This window comes from Grampus griseus (assembly GCF_964374135.1).
Source record: "Grampus griseus genome assembly, chromosome: 7".
NCBI classification, from domain to species: Eukaryota; Metazoa; Chordata; class Mammalia; order Artiodactyla; family Delphinidae; genus Grampus; species Grampus griseus.
Window position 1 is genome coordinate 100,334,052 of NC_139001.1, and position 20,687 is coordinate 100,354,738.

General features: G+C 36.7%; 1 protein-coding gene across 5 annotated transcripts in view; it reads left to right on the forward strand.

Moving 5' to 3' along the window:
- DPP10 (dipeptidyl peptidase like 10) overlaps positions 1–20,687 on the forward strand; it is a gene marked incomplete at both ends in the record, with an annotated part of 1,290,793 nt that overhangs the window by 965,854 nt on the left and 304,252 nt on the right. For all 5 annotated transcript variants that reach the window (XM_082658735.1, XM_082658736.1, XM_082658734.1 and 2 more), the window contains one exon: positions 4,375–4,449. In XM_082658735.1, the coding sequence (XP_082514861.1) occupies positions 4,375–4,449 (75 nt within the window). The remainder of the gene's footprint in view (positions 1–4,374; positions 4,450–20,687) is intronic.

Sequence of the window (20,687 nt, forward strand, 5' to 3'; positions counted from 1 at the left end):
AATCTCCCTTGCAGATGTACCCTCCTCCCTGTGCCCTTGCAACTTTCTTAACTTCTTGACGTTGCTTGTCTGGATTGTCATGAGAGCTTCTTACCAGACCTCACTGACCTCAAGATGTCATCAGATCTAACTCCCCCAACTGCCAGAGGAATCATTCTAAATTCAAATCTGATTCTGTTGCTTCCTTGGCTTTAAATTTCACCATTCATGAAAACAGTGATTAGCTCTGCCATATTCATGCTGGTAATAATACATGTATAATGTTAACACTAAACCATGGGGTTAGCCCCACCTCTCTGGGAATCTTTTAAAACTACATGTACATTTTTAAAGGTTGTTCTCATAATGCAGTCTATAATTTCATTTAACTGGAAAACGTGGGATCATGAAGTTTTCACTTACATTACTACCGAGTATATGAAAAGTACACCACCTGTTTTTTAAATCTCATAGCATTGTTTCCACCCCCACCCCCACCCCCTTATCCTTATGTCAAATTTTGCTTTACCAAAATTGAGCAAACTAGCAGCCCCTAGGCAGAATCTGGTACACATATATGTTTCAAAGTATCGGGCTATAATTTAAGAATCATGAGATTGTAAATTAACAGCTTGATTTCCAGCTTATCTTGAAAAAAATTGGAAAGTTAGAAATACTGTATATAATTTCCTATAAGATAATGATTATTTGAAGGTGAGGGGCTACTGCCCCCTTTTGACAGCCTGACTGCTCCATTTGTCCTCAGTTTACTCAGCTGCTTTCTTCTACCACACATCCAGTCTTTTAAGGCATTTGGGGCAGAGAAACACAGTGCTTGTCTTATCCTGCCCAGTATGAGATGGGAAAGATTCTAGTGACGTTGTTTTTCGACTTTGTAGCACCTTCAGTGTTTACCATGGTGTTCATCTTATTTTGAATGTTCAATAAGTTAGTTTTGGTATAGTTGAATGATACATACAAATGAGGTGCTACAAAATCTCGCCAAGCTGCCTGAAAGCATGCATTTGTATCTCAACTGATCAAATGTCTTGTCTCCCTTGTTGATTTGTTTAGTTAACCACCGCGTATTTGTTTTCCTGTTTATCCCACCTTACTTGGCTTTAATCGAATGTTCCTAGATGGCAGAGTTCATGCATTTTAATGCCCTTTGTTCAAAAATGCATTAGTAAGCATCATTGCTGAATAATACCCGATAAACACATGTAGAAAATATTTCTGCATCCTTTTATTACAATAGTAATTAAGTGATTAACTATGTAGGTAACATAACAGCATTATTGGCAATAACAGACTTCCCAAAACACTAATTTGAGGCCATATCAAGTTGAGACTCAACTGGAACTATATTAATGTCTGTAATTAGGGTCAGTGTAGACCAAGGGGTCTCCGGTGGCTGCTAGGAAGGATTAATTACCCAGATGCAACAGACGATAACATTAATGGCTTAGGTTAAGAGGGATTTGGCCCTTGACTAAGTGGCAAGGATGTGTTTCTTAGACGTGTATCATCAGCAAGTCTCTTTGCAGCACCACCCGTGCACAACTCTAAGTTCGAAGTTTCAGCAGCTTGGGCCTTTGAAAAGGTATTTGGAAAGTTTCCCAGGTTGTATGCTGCAGAAGCTGAAGGCACTATAGTGATAATTAATAAAGTGCCAGACTGGATAATTGTAGGAACTGTAAAAGATACTAAAATGTTGCCAGAGGCTCAGATGCACCTGTGAACGTGTGAAGTTAATTTGCGTGAGCAACGTTCCGTGAGAACGGATGGGGACGAGGGGGGTGAAATTTTTGTTAAATAATTCAGACTTCAGACAGGGTAGCTCTTTAAAACAAGAGAGAGAGAGAAAGAGAGAAGAGAGAGGAAAGGGGAAGGGAGGAAGGAAAGGAGGGAAGGAAGGGAGGAAGAGAGGAAAGGAGAAAAGAAAGAATCTCCTGTTGGCATAGGGCTTATGAAAGGAGTTCCTCCTGCATTCTTTCATTATATATACTTCTCTGTGACCTTGACAAAAGTTTAAGAACTGTATTATTAGAGTTTTCTTATTCCCATAGGACTGGAATGATGGCATTGCCCTTTTAACCAATTTTTAAATAACAATAAACCTCCTCTTGTGTAACAGTATACCTCTTGATACTGCAATGTGCAATGCTGAGTGAGAGGACCTTGTGTTCTATATGTCACCCTAAATCTCACACAGGCTAATATCTATCAAGTTTCAATACACAATAAGTTAATGAGAAAAAAAGAAAGGGTTAGAATGAAGATACCTCCCTCAGAGCTTTGTCATGGGGCAGGAGGTGGGGGAATTATTGAGAACCACAGAATTCTAAGCAATTTCAGAGCTTATGACAGTTGATAGATCAATGGTAGCCCTACTGTTGTGATTGTTGTTTGTTGTTGTTATTTTCATTATTATTGAAGTGGCTTTTTGAAAAAATGAAAAACAAATTCCTTGAGGTGAATTATTGCCAGTGATTATTCTGATCTTCTAAGTGGATGGTACAAGATGGATGTATATAGGCAACACCTCTTCTAAATCAACGTTACCATGTACAAGTATTTTCTCCCAGAGTACTGCATTCTCTTGCATATCTGGCTCAGAAATGAACAGACTGTGCTATTTCAACAACAATTCTCTGGGTGACTTACAATTCAATTCATTCTGATACTAACTACTCAGAGTTAGTGAAGACCCCACGGGTTAAGGACTCAGTGCCTGCTCTCATTTCAGATATCAGCTTCAAGTCCTGAGACCCCAGGCTACTTGCATTTTTATCGGACTTGGTTTACAGATTTGGTGGTTCTCACAATCTCCCTTCAGATTTGATAATTTGCTAGAATGACACAGAAAGAACTATACTTATGATTACCGGTTTATTATAAAGAATATAAATGAAAAGCCAGATGAATAGGTAAATAGGGTGAATGGAGAAGGGTCCTAAGTACAGTCTGTCTCAGTGGAGTTGGGATATGTCCCCTCCAGGTACATTGATATGTTTACTAACAAGGAAGCTTCTGCAAATCTCATGGTTCAGAGGTTTTCTAATGAGGTTTTGTTACCTAGGCCCGATTGATTAAATCATCGGCCATATGCTTGAACTTCAGCTCCAGTCCCACCACCCTCCCTGACCTCCAGGTAGGGTTCAAAGTTCTCGCTCTCTAATCAGGTGGCTGGTTCTTCTCCAGAAGCTATCTTGCCACTCTCCCCCGACCCCCAATCCTGGAGTCATCTCATTAACATAAACTGTGTGTGGTCAAAGAGGGCTAGTTACTAATTAACAAAAGACCCTTCTATCGCTCAGGAAATTCCAAGCATTTTAGAAGCTCTGTGCCAGGAACCAGGGAAAAAGACCAAATATATTTTTGATTATACCATGCAAACTTTGCCAGATATTGGTTCTTCTGAGTTTCTTATCCTTTCCATTGTCTTTGGGAATTTCTAAGTACTAAAACCTTGACTTCACCCTTTTCTGTTTTTCTTAGAGACCAGTGTTGTTGAAACTGCCCAGACATAAAATGTATACAATTATTTATACCTGTATTTCTCTGCAAAAACCATACAAATTAGTTTGCTTAAAATCCATGTACAGTTTATTTTATTTTTTTGTTTACGTTTTGTAGGCTTTTGTTGCAGCAACTCAATTTGCTTGCCTTCTCTTTAGATATGAAATTACATGTAATCTCTTTCCCAAATAAAACCATTTTCCCACTCTCAGTGTATTTATCCTTCACTTTACGTTCAAGTCTTTCTAACATTGGATTTATTCAGTGGTAAAATAAAAAGCTCAAAATTAAACATGTGTAGTGCATTTGTTTATATTTCTATACCATATATACATATTGAGTATAATCAGTTATGTATTTGTGTTTTAATCTGCCGCACTCTGGGAGTTTCCTTTAAGGAGATTTTGTCTTTAACATATGTCTTTTTAAAAATATAAATATACAACCTGAGAAAAAACAAAAGTGCAGAGACAGAAAATCATGACACCCCAGAATGCCACTATTTCTTTTCCTTTTGATTAATCCAACATGCAAATATAAAAGCATTTTGGTTACTTAAGTTCAATGATGTTTTGCTTTTTTATTCTTATAAATGAAAATATTAACTTAGTCTTTAAGTGATAACATGTAGGGGAGATACATTAGCAAAACTTTTCTTAATGAAGTGTCTAATATAGCCTCTCCAAGTTTCTATATCCATCTGTAAAGTCATACATATGTACATGCCTGTGCATACTTATATTACGAACGAGAAAGCCTATTTTACAATATTATGAGGAGAATGGACATCTTTTTTTATACTTACATATCCAAATGCATGTCAATCTTTCCATTATTAAGCTCTTTAAAATAATTGTTTCTTTTTATTTCTAGGTAACCTTCAAAGCATCAAGACATTCAGTTTCACCAGATTTAAAATGTGTTCTTCTGGCATATGATGTCAAACAGGTAAAGGAGTGATCTTTGAAGAAAAATTTTTCATTGTGTGTTGCATTCAAGTGACAGTTCATAGTTGTGTTGCGTTCAAGTGAGAGTTCATAGTTTTCCTTGGTCATCTACTCAACTAGAGAAAATTTGACATATCCGGTAGGTGCAGGTGAATACTGATAACCGATATTGCACAAGAGAGTTTTGGCAACAATGTCCTTTCTTCCACACCCAGCTAGCAAATAACTGGAACGATCTGCTAGGTGCCTGTACTGGTCCAAGTTCATCGCTTTTGAAGGAGAGTGTGGCAGAGCTTAGCAAATCCAAAAAATGGGGGCTTTTGACAATTCCAGGATAAGCCTTAATATCTACTTGTGTTGTATGTATATGTAGATTAAGGGGTTTCCTAATGGCTGTGCCTGAGCTGCAGTGTGTATTGTGGGAAGAGCTGGTGAAAACATTGATTCAGTTTATGGTCAAAGGATTCTTTGTTGGTGTTTGAGCATAAGCCTTGTGGTTGTAGAAATTTCTAAAAGTGGGGCAAGGCAAGGAATCAATTCTGAACAAATAAAGTGTTCTAACTGCAATTAGTATTTCATTATTCCATGTCAGCTCTATAGCACAATTAGAGCAATATGTATGGTTGTGGAGTATTTTTACTCAGATATAATTTGCACTGTTAAAAAGCAAAGTAAATGTTGAAAAGGCAATTCAGCAGATTAGCTTCTGTAGAAAATAAATGATTTTGAAAATTATTCAAGAATGTTTTGTGTGCTTTAAGGCAGACAATAAAAATTTATAGACAAAGCAGGAAGGAAGCCTCATATAATGCATTGAAACCCTTCGAGCACATGAAATTTTACTATTCAAAGGACCTTCTACTTGATGGTTTTAGTCTTTTGAAATATACATGTGTTATATTTTTAGACAAGTTTATATTTCTTATTTAAAATAATTAATTTACACTACAAAAGGCTGGGAGACTGTAATCAAAGACATCTTTTTCCTGTTATAAATCTTGGCCCTTTTCCTTTACCTTTGTTCTGTGTTCTCTCTACTCATTGGGATTTTGAAAAACATGTAAGAGTTGGAAAAGTGCTTGAGCTTTATAACCAAACTATTGCAGCATCCTCAAGTTTTTAAAACAATATTTGTCGAAAGAGTTTTAACTTAAAATGACTGCTATATTAAAATGATAATAAACTTAAAAAAAATCAGGTTTCAGTAGCTACAATTTGTTTTATTCTGTTTCATTGATCTATGTGTCTATCCTTCTGCTAGTTCCACGAAGTCTTCTCTTATTTTGGATATTTTACATAAATGGAATCATCCAGTATATGACTGTTGTCTGGCTTCTTTCACTTAGTATAATACTTTTTAGATTTATCCACATTATAATATGGATTAGTACTTCATTCCTTTTTTACGGTTGAATACTATTTCATTGTATGTATGTATTACATTTATTCATTTATCCATTAAAGGATGCTGGGGTTTTTTCCACCTTTTGGCTGTTATGAATAGTGTTGTTGTAAACATTTGTGCACAAGCATTTTTTTTGAGTACCTGTTTTCAACTTTGGAGATAAATATTGAGGTGTGGAATTGCTGGGTAATGTGATAATTCTATGTTTATCTTTTTGAGAAACCACCAAATCACTTTCTAAAATGGCTGCACCATTTTACTTTCCCACGGGCAGTGTGCAAGTGTTTCAGTTTCTCTGTATCCTTACCAACAGTTGTTATTTTCCATTCTTCTTATTGTAGCTATTCAAATGTATATGAATTGATATCTCATTGTGGTTTTGGTGTATACCTCCCTAATTAGACTAATGATGTTAAGCATATTTTCATATGTTTGTTGGCCTGTGTTTCTTCTTTGGAGAAATGTCTATTCAAGTCCATTGCAGTTTTTTTTTTTTTCTTTTTGTAGTTGAGTTTGAGAGCTGTTTAGATATCCTGGATAGAAGACCCTTATCATATATATGATTTGCAAATATTTTCTTCCACTCAGTAGATTGCTTTTTCACTTTTTTGATAATGTCCTTTGGTGCATAAATTTAAAAAATTCTGATGAAGTATGATTTATCTGTTTTTGTCTCTTGTTACTCATGCTTTTGGTACCATATCTAAGAATACATTGCCAAATTCAAGGTCATGAAGTTGTACCCTTATGTTTTTTTCTAAGAGTTTTATAGTTTCAGTTCTTATATTTAGGTTGTTGATATATTTTGAATTTTTACTTTTTATTGTTTGAAATAGCCTTAAAAACATTTTAAGGTTCCTGTTATATATTGAAAAACCGTTCCAAAATGGTTTTGTTGGTTTATACTGCCCTGAGGCAATACATAGCCTGTTACATTGACATATATACACTACCATGTGTAAAATAGATAGCTAGTGGGAAGCTGCTGCATAGCACAGGGAGATCAGCTCGGTGCTTTATGAAGACCTAGAGGGGTGGGATAGGGAGGGTGGGAGGGAGGCTAAAGAGGGAGGGGATATATGTATATGCATAGCTGATTCACTTTGTAGTACAGCAGAAACTAACACAACATTGTAAAGCAACTATAGTCCAATAAAGATAAAAAAACAGAGTAATTATTAAATTGATAGATTATGTATAACCTAACTACTAATTTTGAATGCATACACAACCCCCCCCCCACATCACACACATACACACAATAAGTATTGGTGTTATATTACTATGTAATAAATCACCCCAAACTTAGTGACTTAAAAAAAAAAAATTACTGTTGTTCACAGTTTGTGTGTATCAGGAATTTGGGATTGGCTTAAGTGGGAGGTTCTGGCTTTAATGATGTTGCAATCAGGTATCAGCTGGGGCTGCAGTCATCTGACAGCTTGACTGAGGCTGGAGGATAGACTTCCAAGGTAGATCTCTCACATGGGTGGGTAGTCGGTGCTTGCTGACATCATGAGGCCTCAGGTTTCTCCACATGAAACTCTCTACAGTGCTACCTGAGTGTCCTCATAACATGGTACCTGGAGTATCCCAGAGTGAGTAGCGCAGAAGATAAAGAGAGAGATTTCAGTGCCTTGCCTGATCTCTCTTTGGAAGTAACCTGTTATTTTCACCATGTACGTATATTTTTTTGTCACACAAGTCAGCTCTAATTCAGTGTTGGAGGGGGCTACCAGAGGGTGAGGATTTGGGGAGACCATCTTAGAGGCTGACTAACATAGTCCCCAAATATTTCATATTCATCCTATGTGAAGTATACTCAAGGCCCCCCAAATTTTTATGCATTACAGCCCAGCATTTTAATCAAGCACATCAATCTCCTTAGGCATGGTTTCTTGACTGTAGTCCCTTGAGTATATTTATATATTCATAGATAAAATTAAATATGCTCAATATATCCATATGTTTGTATCCATACAAATACTATTAAGATACACATATATTTTAATATGTATTTAAATACCAATTTGACTATTATTTTCAGGTTTTTTTTTTTACTTTTATTGTGAATAACATTTATTTACTCCGTTCGTTTATCTTTTGTAGTCTTAGTATTTTTTTAAACATCTATGTGTATAATTCAATCATTAGTTTTATTGTCCTTTCTTTAAATATATCACTGATTTTTTGGTTTTAATTATTTTTTGACTTGGAGAAATTTTGAATTTTGTGAATTTTTATCTTTCACTTTGTTGCGTTTATTTTTGTTCTAAGCTTAGAGAAATGCCCACCAATGTGATAAATATAAACTTGTATTTTTTTATATATTTAATGCATAAACATTCATTCTATTTTAGTTGCAATTGTTTATGGTGACAAGTGATCAAAACCTCTCTTTCTAATGATCATAGTAATAAAAAGACCTATCGTTCATATGAGTGAATGTGATTATGCCCAGTCTTCGGAGAGGCAAGACTCCGAAGGGACATGTTTGATGTATTATTGGAAAACCACCCGACACAATAAACGGTTTCATGAATGCCATACCTGTCCTCAGTTTCCCCATGACTATAATGAAGAGGGAAGAAATATGAATGCTTCTCAAACTTACTCAAATTTACTGTCCTGAAAAATGTCCTGGTCATGTGGTAATAATCCTGCCTCTGGGATCCTGTGCAGGAGCCACTAGACAGGATCTAGTACTGTTATTTTGGAGTCAGAGGAGCTGGCTGGGGAGAGCTAATTTAGTTTTATTTCCCTACTGATATTCTCAATTTGAATCAAATATCAATAATTTAGTGTAGGCCAAATTTAGAAAGTGCCTTTTAGGTCAACAACTGAGTTCTTCTGTGTGTAATCTGTGGGCTACGCATGTGGAATCACGCTAATCTGTGGGTTACCAATGTTGAAATGCTTTATTCAGAGCTTAAGTTGGCATCATCATCGTGTCTGAGCGATGAAGAGTATGATTCTGACTTTTTCTTAGCTTTATTTTTATTTTTTTCTTAGCTTTTTGCATGTTAACTCTACTATTTTAACAAACACTACAATGATCTGCAATTTTAGTACAGTAAGTTCCCTACGTATGAACGAGTTCTGTTCCGAGAGTCCAATTTGTTCATAAGTCCAACGAAGTTAGCCTAGGTACCCAACTAACACAATCGGCTATATAGTACTGTACTGTAATAGGTTTATAATACTTTTCACACAAATAATACATAAAAAACAAACACAAAGAATAAAGAAAACATTTTTAATCTTACAGCACAGTACCTTGAAAAGTACAATAGTACAGTACAACAGCTGGCATCCAGGGGCTGGCATCTAGTGAAGAGGCAAGAAGTGTTACTGACTGGAGGAGGGAGAGGAGGTGGGAGATGGTAGAGCTGAAGGATCCTCAGCAATAGGAGACGGAGGGCAGGCTGCAATGTCACTCACGCCTGACGCTGATGGCACAGGTTCTGGTTCCTTGCTGGATTCACTTCTATCTACGCTTTTGAGAAAGCGATCCAGTGATGTCTGGGTGGTAGCTCTTTTTTTCTCGGCATAGATGACAGGGTAGCACTGGATTGTATTCTCAATGGCTGCTGCATCCTTCACGTACCGTTCTACATTCGGGTATGGCTCAAAAACTCACAGTGCCTCCTCAAATAAAGAAAATCCCCGTGCCATTTCCTGCGTCCTGAATCTCTTCGGTTCTTCAGTTACTTCTCCCTCTTGTCTCTCTTCGTCTTTTCTCTGGGCCTCCAATTCCTGCTGCTTCTTAGCGGTAACACCTGCATCACCACTGCTTTTACGCCTGCTTCCAGACATCGTGGGCTTAAAATAAAGATACTGTACTACTGTACTCTATACAGTACTGTACAGTAAAGTACACAAAAGCACAACCACTTGTAGAGGATGCATGCACACGACAATGTACACCAGACACATGAACTAACTTAACGTGATTGGACATGGGAATGCATGTTAGCATCTTTGAAAGTTCACAGCTTGAAGGTTCTTATGTAGGGGACTAACTGTATCCATAGTCATAAAGCAATTACGATTACTAATATAGGTTTATGGACAGTTTTTGAAGATTCTGCATCAGGAGTTGCATGCTAAATAAATCATGGAAACTATAAGCCAATAATTTTTTAGTCCTTTGCAAAGAAGACAAAATAATATTCATTTTTGTATCAATGTCAATTTTATTGAACTTAGGCTGAATCTTTTCTGTTGAGATGTACAACTATTAATTAATTCTAATATGATTAATATGAAAACTATTTCCCCCATGCAAATTATTTGTGTTCTACAACATCAAAAAGGTAATTTGAACAAAGTGAGAAGCTGCTTTTCTTTTTCTGGCCAGATTAATGTTTCTCATATTTTGAGCCTATAGCATGGTTCCTAGGTTGTTCTGCTCCACAGAATTTGAGAATGTTTTGTGCCTGTTGTCTACAGGAATCTGTGGACAGATCAAGGTAAATGATATTCTCCTGTAAGACTCTTACAGATAAATGGGGGAAACAGGGAGAAAAGATCGTTTATGATTGGAAGGAAAGATGAGTCTTCCTGTAGGAAGGTAGAGAATGCTGCAGGGGCACTTTGGGGTGACCTTGTGATCCTTAAGACTGTAAGAGTGATATTTATTCCGTTTGCTGCAAAAGGAGAAGTCTACTGGCAATGGTAGAGCTTAAGTCTGGCTGCCCCTGCTGAAGTGCTTTTACTTGCGGCCGGGAAGCTTCCTGATAGTTTGTTTTTTTATGCCCAGACTACTAGTCACAATTGCAGGAACTGTCAGACCCATATCACTTGGTGACCCTGTTTACACAGAAGCTGACACCAAAGCAAAGCAAACTTAAAAACCTCCAGGTGATGTCCCAGAAATGCTGGAGAAAGGAGCAGGAAATCAGATTGATCATTTTCCTTTTTTTTTTTTTTTTTTTTTTTTTGCGGTACGCGGGCCTCCCACTGCTGCGGCCTCCCCCGTTGCGGAGCACAGACTCCGAACGTGCAGGCTCAGCGGCCATGGCTCACGGGCCCAGCCGCTCCGCGGCACGCGGGATCCTCCCGGACCGGGGCACAAACCCGTGTCCCCTGCATCGGGAGGCGGACTCCCAACCACTGCGCCACCAGGGAAGCCCTTTCCTCTTTTTTTAAAAGAAGATATTAAACTTGCATAATCAAAGGGAAAATAAATAAACAAAACCAAAATAAATCTCACCTCATATATCCAGATTGTTGAGTTTATCCAACTATGTTTTAGGATGTAACAATATTTGAGAGAAATATTTCTAAAATAAATGGTATATTTTCTGCATTATTAGACCAAGGAAAGAGAACTCACTAAATACTTTTCTCCTTGGCTCATGGCTATCATTATGAACACTGATTACTCTGCAATAACTCAGCAGGAAACCTGCCTGGTTTCTCACATCTGTGTCCTTGTCTGAAGGATGGGGTACAGAAGAATGAAGAGCCTGGAGAGAAAGACAAGTACTGTATGGTATCACTTATGTGTAGAATTTAAAAAATACCAACTTGTTAAAACAGAATAAAATGGTGGTTACCAGGGGATGGCGGGTGGGGGAACAGGACAGATGTTATTTTAGGGGACAAACTTACAAGGAGTAGTAAACAAGCCCTAGAAATTATAATGCACAGTACAGTGAATATAGACAACAGTACTGTATGAGAATCATCAAACTTGCTGAGACTGAAAATTATTGCAAATACCTAAAAAGAAAGTGTAATCCTGTAACGTGATAGAGATGCTAATTATTGCTACAGTGGCAGTCATATTACAATATATAAATGAACATGTACACATTAAACTTATACAATGATATAGGTCAAAATATATTTCAATTTATAAAAATGGGGGGATAGTGTGTTTAAGTCATCTCTTGTTGGAAGGAATGTCATAGCCCAGGTTCCCTTCAATCACTCCTCTTCCTTTTAATCAGTTTCCCACACTCAAGCTAAGCTGATCTTTAAAAAAAAAATCGGATTGTCATCCACTGTTTAAAACCTTCCTAGGCTTCTTGGGATAAAAAAGTCATAATAGCCTACAAGGCCCTGCCTGCCGTTTTAGCCTCACCTTCCACAAACCACCCCCAACCTGTTCTCAGCACTTCTAGGATTTCCTTCAGTTCTTCGAAACACCATGCCCCTCCCATCATCGGGCTTTCACTACTATTCTTCCTGGAACAAGTTCCTACCCCTTTCTTCATATTGATAATTTTTACTTATTCTTTAGATGCCAACTCAAGCATACGTGCCTTAAACATCAAGGCTGTTCCATTTGGCTGTTCCAAATCAAGGCTGATTTGGTCATATTTCCCTATTACAAGTTTCATGGTACTCTCTCTCCCCACTGTAGAATTTATCACAGCTATAATTGTGTCTAACACAATGCCTGACACAGTGTTACTCAAAAAAAAAAAAAAAGAGGGCTTCCCTGGTGGCGCAGTCGTTGAGAGTCCGCCTGCCGATGCAGGGGACACGGGTTCGTGCCCCAGTCCGGGAGGATCCCATGTGCCACAGAGCGGCTGGGCCCGTGAGCCATGGCCGCTGAGCCTGCACGTCCGGAACCTGTGCTCCGCAACGGGAGAGGCCACAGCAGTGAGAGGCCCGTGTACTGCAAAAAAAAAAAAAAAAAAAAAAAAGAATAAATAGAAACATAATTTATGAATTAATAAACAAGAACCTCCACCAAACTTTTCCTTGAAGTGCCAGGCAAGGGTCAGTTGCCCTTCTCTGTGCCTTTATGGCATGTGGTACATACTTACCTCTCAATATTTCTGTCATTGCGTTGAACACAACCATTTATGTGTACACCTCCTTGACTAAACTATAAGACCCTTAAAGCCAAGAACTTTGCTTTATTCCTTTTAAAGCCCACAGGGTTTTCTGCAGTGAATGGCGCATTGTAAACACTTAGTCAATGTTTGTGAAACTAAAACAGTGATTATCAATCTTGGCTGCACATCAGAATCACCTGGAGAGTTGAGTTCCACCCTGCAGAAATCCTGATTTAATTGTTTTGGGATAGAGCCCAAACACTGGAGTTTTAAAAACTCCCCAGGAGACTGTAATGTCAGCCAGGCTTACAGTCCACTGAATTTAAGTGAACTGCTCTCTCTTCCACCTATTGAAGACTTTTCAGACTTCAGACAAGGGAAAGACAAGAAATAAAGATGAAAATACCTGCTTTTTAATACTGCACCTACTTGGTGCCAAAGACTGTACCTGTACATCTTCATTCCTTACCATTTCTCTTTATAGCAGTTGATGTTATTTTATTAATGAAAATATGGAGACAAAGGAGATTCCTTTGCATAATAAATTTGCACAATATGACTCAAGATTGAAACTTTTTTTTTTCTGGAACCATAGTTCTCAATATATGTTCCCAGAATAGCAGCACCAGGATCTCCTGAGAATTATTAGCAGTGTAAATTCTTGGGCTCTGCCCAGGCCCAATGAAACAGGAACTCTGGAGCTGGGACCTAAGATCTGTGGGTAACAAGCCCTCCAGGTGATTTTCTGATATAGCTCAAGATTGAGAGCCACCTATTCAGAGGAAATGAGTCCTTCAAATTCAAGAGCTCTACTTGGGAAAAGACCTAAGTAGCTAGAACTTAACCATGTATATGGCAGTGATTTAGAGAAAATATCATTTAAAAAAGAGAGTCTACCATTTTCTCTTTAGTATTTCAAAATAATTTAATCCTGGATTTAACGTTCAGCTGTTCCTTTCTGACCTTGGCCATTGGTCTGGCCTCATTTACTCTTCAAGGTTGATGCTTAATCTGTCATATTATAATTAGAAGTGACCTAGTGAGGAATGCATGGAAGATGGAGAAAATAGGTGAGTTTATATTCAAATTATCCATACTTAAATGTTTTGTTGAAGTGTAGCATGCATACAGGAGCACGCACATACTGTGAGGATAGTCTGATGAAGTTTTACAACTGAGCGTATCTCTGTAACTATCACCCAGATCAAGAAGCAAAACATTACTGTGCTCCTTTCCAGTCACTACCCACCTCAAGGGAGGCCACTGTTCAAGCTTTTAACAGCTTAGATTATTTTTTTCTATTTTTTACATATATATATATTCATACAGTGTGTGCTGTTTTGTGTATGTCTTCTTTTACTCAATGATGTTTGTGAAATATATCCATATTGTTCAATAGTTGGATAGTACCTTGTTCATTTTCCCTACTATTATAGCATTCCACTGCAAATATCATTGTTTATCCATTTGACTGCCAATTGGACTATAAAAAATATATACCTGAACAATATAGCTTTTTTGTGTTGGATTATTTTCTCTGATCACTCCCTTTTCTATCTATTACCCTGCTGCTTTTTTGGTGCCTGTTTCAAAAATGGATTATAGTAGAGGGAACAAACTTCTGTTGCGTACTCAAATAGTGTCTCTTATATGGGAAGTCCATCAATTTAAACGTGCCCAAATCCTTGCTCCTTAGTCACTGATAACATATTTTACAAAGGTGGGAAACTTAGAGATGCTAACTTACTTACTTAGGGTCCCACTTCCCAGTTGCAGAGCTCGGACTCAATCCCATCTTTCTAGCTCCAAAGCCCCTGCCATTTTCTGAAAGTTATTACATATCTCCATAGATTTATTCTGTAATCTGGCGTAATTATTTTCCCATTCATTTGCAATTATATCAACTGTATTCTAATTAAGTAATTAGAAGACAAATGGAACTTGTATTGCATATAATTATTTGCAGTACTCAGGTAGCATTTATTATATTCATCCAGACTTACTGGTTATGCATTTTAATTTTCTATTTGCTTCTTAGAAGTTGTTTCTCAAAAATAGCCAACTAAATAACTGTGGGTTGCACTTTGATACCATTAATTTGAAAATATTCCTGAGGAAGAAAAAAGTATTCCAAAATATAATGCAGTCTAGATTTTATGAAATCTTGATTATCAGAATATTTGTGCTTAAGAATTGTCATCTAGTATTTGACATTTCCAATATCAAAGTTATTTTTTCCTTTATTCTGAGTTATGTTAAATCATAAATAGTTTTAACCATTTAAATCAAGTTTATTTTATATATTATTCCAATATGCTTAACATTATTAGTCCATTTGAGTTATTTAACAATTGCATTTTAAGCCATCTTTGAAAAGTCCATAGTGTAATGTATGTAATAATATATACTTAAGACAAACGAAATAAGTAGAAACAAGTATTTTAAAAAAAACCCTTTAAACTAATATTTATAGTTTTCTTACTGTTTGGATTAACAATGCATATTAAATAGACTAATAAATAGCTAAATTAACTATTTACATTGCCAACATACTTATTATGTCTTATGTTTGGGGTCAGAAACTTTAATTGCATTTACTGTTGTTTAGGAATAATTAGAAGATGAATCTTCATGAGAATAAGCTCTTTCTAAAAAGAAAAGCAAAACCGAATGAATCGTTTAAACCGTGTCTAACAGAAGGAATAAATCAATTATACGTGTGCTACAGTTACTGTGTTGATGTCTGTCCTCCAAAGTCGATGCTCTGCAGAAGCGTGGTCTTGTTATTCTCTAGAGTTAGATGCATTCACTTCAGTTTATGTTTCTACTAGTCTGTAGCTCTGTAGACAAGACCTTCTTTATGATAAATTTCTATTTTAACTAAGATGTAATTCACTGTACCATGAATCCTGCATGCACTACTGCCTAAAAAAGTAACTCTTCTCTAGTGAATTATCTAATTAAATTCTGAGCCTTAATACTTCAGTGCTTTACAATTACAGGCAAATATTTAAGAAGTCTGTGGGAGTACATGATCTGGTCATGGAATTATCTAAGCTATTAAGATTCATGCACTTGGGGAGCACTAATATTTCAAATAATCCTATTAATAATAAACTCAGGAAATCATAGCCTAGGAAAGTGACTGAACTCAAATATATGGGACTTGGAGTTCACCTTGAGAGCCTCCTGCCTTCCAGTGCCCATAGAACACACCTTCTTGGTCCCATTGTAGCTGCTGCTGCTAAATGACCTTTCTAGTTAACCTCCTCCTTTCTAAAGAGAGATAATAAGGCATGAAAAAAATATTAACATCAATTTTGGATTTTTTTCCTTGGTTAAAGCAGAAGAATCCTAGGAGGAAAAAAAGGAAAGAAAGGAAGGAAGGAAGGGAGCAACCCTAAGTTTTGGCAGATAGAATTTACAACTTTTCCTTTTTGTAGTAGCTATTATTGTATTTATCAGTGTATCATTAATTCAACTACATAGCATTTGTTTTATTTTGATTTTGAAAATAATATGTTTAGTATAGAGAATTTGAAAACACTGAAAAACATGAAAAAGATGATTATAATGCTTGTATTTACCTCTTTTAGAGAACACCACTAACAATATGTTGATTTATCTCATCCAAGTCTTGTTTTTGTCATAGATACATATATCTTGTTTCCATTTATAGACAAAATTATTAGACTACTTTGAGAAATAATGTATTAGCAAAACATTGTCATACTAAGCATTCCAATCTTGTTCAAGTAATCTAATGTTGTATAATTACTACAGACCTTTGTGGCATAAAACAGTAATTTATTATCATCGTGGATCTTGTGCATTCTGGAAGGGCTCTGCTATGACATTCCCACTTGCATTCTCATTTGTGATTGCTGTCAGATGTTGTTTGGGGCTGCAGTCATCGGAAGACTTGACGGGACGGAGGATCTGCTTCCAAGGTGGCTCATTCACGTGGCTGGAAGTTAATGCTGGCTGTTGGCTGACAGCTCAGTGTTTCTCCATGTGGACCACTCCACAGGGTTACTTGATGTCCTCATGGCAGGGTAGCTGGCCTCTCCCAGAATGGGTGATCCAAGGGAGCAAGGTGGAGTCTGCAATGCCTTTTTGGATCTAGCTTGGACCACATAAGCCTCCATTACCACTATATTCTATTGGTGACACAGGGTCAGCTGTGATTCCAAGTAGGAGGGGAGTATACTAGGGCATGAAAATAAGGAGATGAGAATAATTATGTGTCACAGATCCCGATAGGAAGAAATCAAATTGCATGAAGGTTTTGGACAGTTCATCATGAACTCACTGTAGCATTAGTGGAGATTACATGCTGAATGTTGGTGAAGTCAGGTGGCTTTGAAGCTGGCTAACTACCAAGAGAGTTATGATTAATTAATATTATTGTGAGCATCTCTATCAATGTAGCACAGGCCTGTATTATTGTTATTGTTCTTTCCTATTCGATATGATTAAACAAGATTTAAATAGATAAAAAAATGCAGATAAAAATTTAGAATGAGAGTTGATTCAGTAGACTACAAAATCAAGATTACAGATAATCTAGAGGCGGGAATGCTAGCCCAAGTCAACAATGTTAAATTTATTAATGGTTAGAATGAATTTAAGCATGTGTTTTATTTAAAAATCTGGTTCTTAAAATATAGGATGAAAAGAGTAACCGGTATCCCAACTTAGGTACTTTTATTGATCATAAACTCAGTATGGACTTAGACTCTCCCATGAACTTTAAAAACATCAATATATTTTTCAAGATGAGTTAATAAAATTAAACTGCCTAGAACTGTACTGTCCAGTACTGTAGCCACTGGCCACATGGGCTGAATGAGCACTTGAAATGCAATTAGTCTAAGTTGAGGTGTGCTGTAAGTGCAAAATACACACTCCAGATTTTGAAGGCTTAGTAAAAAAAAAAAAAAAAGTAAAACATTAATAATAGGTCATATTCAAGATATGATAAAACAACATTTTTGTATATATTGGACTAAATACAATGTATTAGTAATTTTTAAACTTTTTTCTCTTTTTTTATTAATAGGGCTATAAAAATTAAACTTACTTATATAGTACTTGCATTATATTTCTCCTGCTCAGTGCTGCTCTAGAACACAGGAGGTAAATATCCCAATGTTTTAAGTGCCAGTTGGAAAGCACCTGGGATGCTGTACCCAACTGGAGACCATATGGAAGGAGACAGTCATAATTCTCAAAGACTTAGAAACTGTAATGAAGGAATTAGATATGTAGCTATGAACAGAGAAAACTTGGCAAAAGACAGGGATAATAATAGATATCTTGAGTGTTGCAGGGCTGTCAAAGAGAATAGAAGTCAGATGTATTTCTTAGTGTAAAACTAAGGCCAATAAAAACAAATGGCAACAGGAAGACAGATTTGGCTCAGCATAAAGAAGGCCTCTCTAACAGTTACTTGTTCAATGATACAGGACCTACTTTCTTTAGAAATTTACAAATGGTGGATGGATAACGCTCCATTATAGGCACTGTGTAAAGGAAACTTGCACAGGTGAACTGTGTTGGAATAGTTAAATTTCAGTCTTTCATTAATCCAAGAAAGACAGCAGTTTCCGCTCTAAAATACATCATAGCATAAACACAGGAAGAAAGAGTTGTGTGACTCTCCTACTAATATGTCAAGTTTGAAGTCTTGCAGAATATATAGTCCTGAAATTTTCTTTCTATAAATGTCAACATTTATAGAAAGAATGTCAAAAGCAGTCTACTTTGCTTTATTTACTCATATCTAGTTTGAAAAAGATCAAACATAGGACAACTTTTCAGAAAAATATAACAGTAATTCTTACTAGAAATATAAAACTTCAAGTAAAAGAAAAAATGTACACATGGAAAGAAATTCAGATGTAGTGTTTTCTGATTATACCAAGAGACGACAATGTTATGATTCCTAATTGGAGTTTACACTAATTCACTTGTAATTGCTTTTATGTTGCCTATTTAAAAAAGAAAAAAAAATGGTAAAGATTGTGTGTTAGTAAATTAACCAGTTCAAAGATACTGTGTGGTATAAGGAGACTCTTAATTTAGCCAAATGGAAAGGACCCGAGCATTTCTGAATAAAGAGGGAGCAGAGAATGTAACTAGAGTAATGAGACCATGCATTTTTAAAAGAACTCAGCCAGAAAATGACCAACAGTCACTGTCAAAAAATTGAAACTTCATTTTTAAGAGCACATTTTTTGTTTATATAGAAGATTTAATCCAGTGTACCTGTAACATAACTAAATGTTGCATAATCATACTGAATTTTACTTATCTGTACTGAATTATGTCCAATTTACATTTTTACACATTTTTCTCCTCTTGTGCCTTTGAGATCATTTAAGGCTCTAACAAGGCCTTAATTGATGTGACATCCCCAATACCAAGTTCCATGCAGCTGTGCACTATTGTCATTTCTTTCTTGAATAAGTGAATGACTCCACAAGGAGCGGGACAAACATTCGCCACTTGGGGAGAGAGGACCTATTCCCTGCTTCTTCTGCTTAACAGCCTTTCTAGACCCTGTCTCAAAAAATAAGAGATACTTTACAGAGATGATGAAAAGCCAGTGGTATTGGTGTGAAATTTGATCTTCATAAAAGAGATAAATTCAATAATCAAAGCTTTTCACATTAATTTTTCACCTTAGACTAGTTTCTGCACCTATAATTTTGTACTCACATTTATGAATATTGGCTGATTGACAATGATTTAATCACTTTTCTTTTCAAATAGAAAAATGTTTCTGCCTATAATATCCCAAATGCAAAAACATTAACAGTTTTCAATATAGGGTATCACTTTGTCGTTATTGCTTTTCCCTCTAAATGGAATTGAGGAGCAGGTTTTTATTTTTTGCGGTTGAATTTCACTTAATACATATGCCTGTCATGCATAATAACACATTCTGGGAGGAGGGCGTTTTATTAATAACTTTATTTGCAAATTCAGTATCATGAGACCAAAATAGTGATATGCATGCTCACTTACTCTTCCTTATAATTGACAAAACTATTTGTGTATTTACTGGTGGTATGAAAAATACAGTTATTTGATGCTGTAGCTAGTCGTGATGTTAATAAAGAATAGACATGTAGGGGCTTCCCTGGTGGCGCAGTGGTTGAGAGTCTGCCTGCCAATGCAGGGAACACGGGTTCGAGCCCTGCTCTGGGAGGATCCCACATGCTGCGGAGCAGCTGGCCCCGTGAGCCACAATTACTGAGCCTGCGCGTCTGGAGCCTGTGCTCCGCAACAAGAGAGGCCGTGATAGTGAGAGGCCCGCGCACCGCTGTGAGGAGTGGCCCCTGCTTGCCGCAACTGGAGAGAGCCCTCGCACAGAAACGAAGAGCCAACACAGCCATAAAAAAAAAAAAAAAAAAAAGAATAGACATTCAAAACTTACTATAATTTATTGCAGATTAGATCTGTACTTAATTATTCATTCATCAAAGAAAATGATGTCTTTGTTTTCAGAAAAATGCTCCAAATTACTGTACAATTCACCAAAAACACAAAGCCCTTTTTCCTGTTGTTGGATATTTAGGTTATTTCAAATTTTTCCTCTATTTAAATAATGTCGTGATGATCATCCTAGCATTTCAAACTGTGTCCACGTTTCTAATAAATCACTGAGTTGAATGATATTAATTTTGTAAGAGTTATTAAAACATATTACTGTAGTTATTTCCAAGAAGTTTATCTCAGGTGGCACTTCTACCGTCTCTGAATTATTGTGTGTTCTTTTAATTTAACCTTTTAAGCATTATTAATATATATATATTTTTTTTTTTTTTGCGGTACACGGACCTCTCACTGTTGTGGCCTCTCCTGTTGCGGAGCACAGGCTCTGGATGCACAGGCTCAGCGGCCATGGCTCACGGGCCCAGCCGATGTGGGATCTTCCCGGACCGGGGCACGAACCGGTGTCCCCTGCATCGGCAGGTGGACTCTCAACCATTGCGCCACCAGGGAAGCCCCATTATTCATATTTTTGATGAG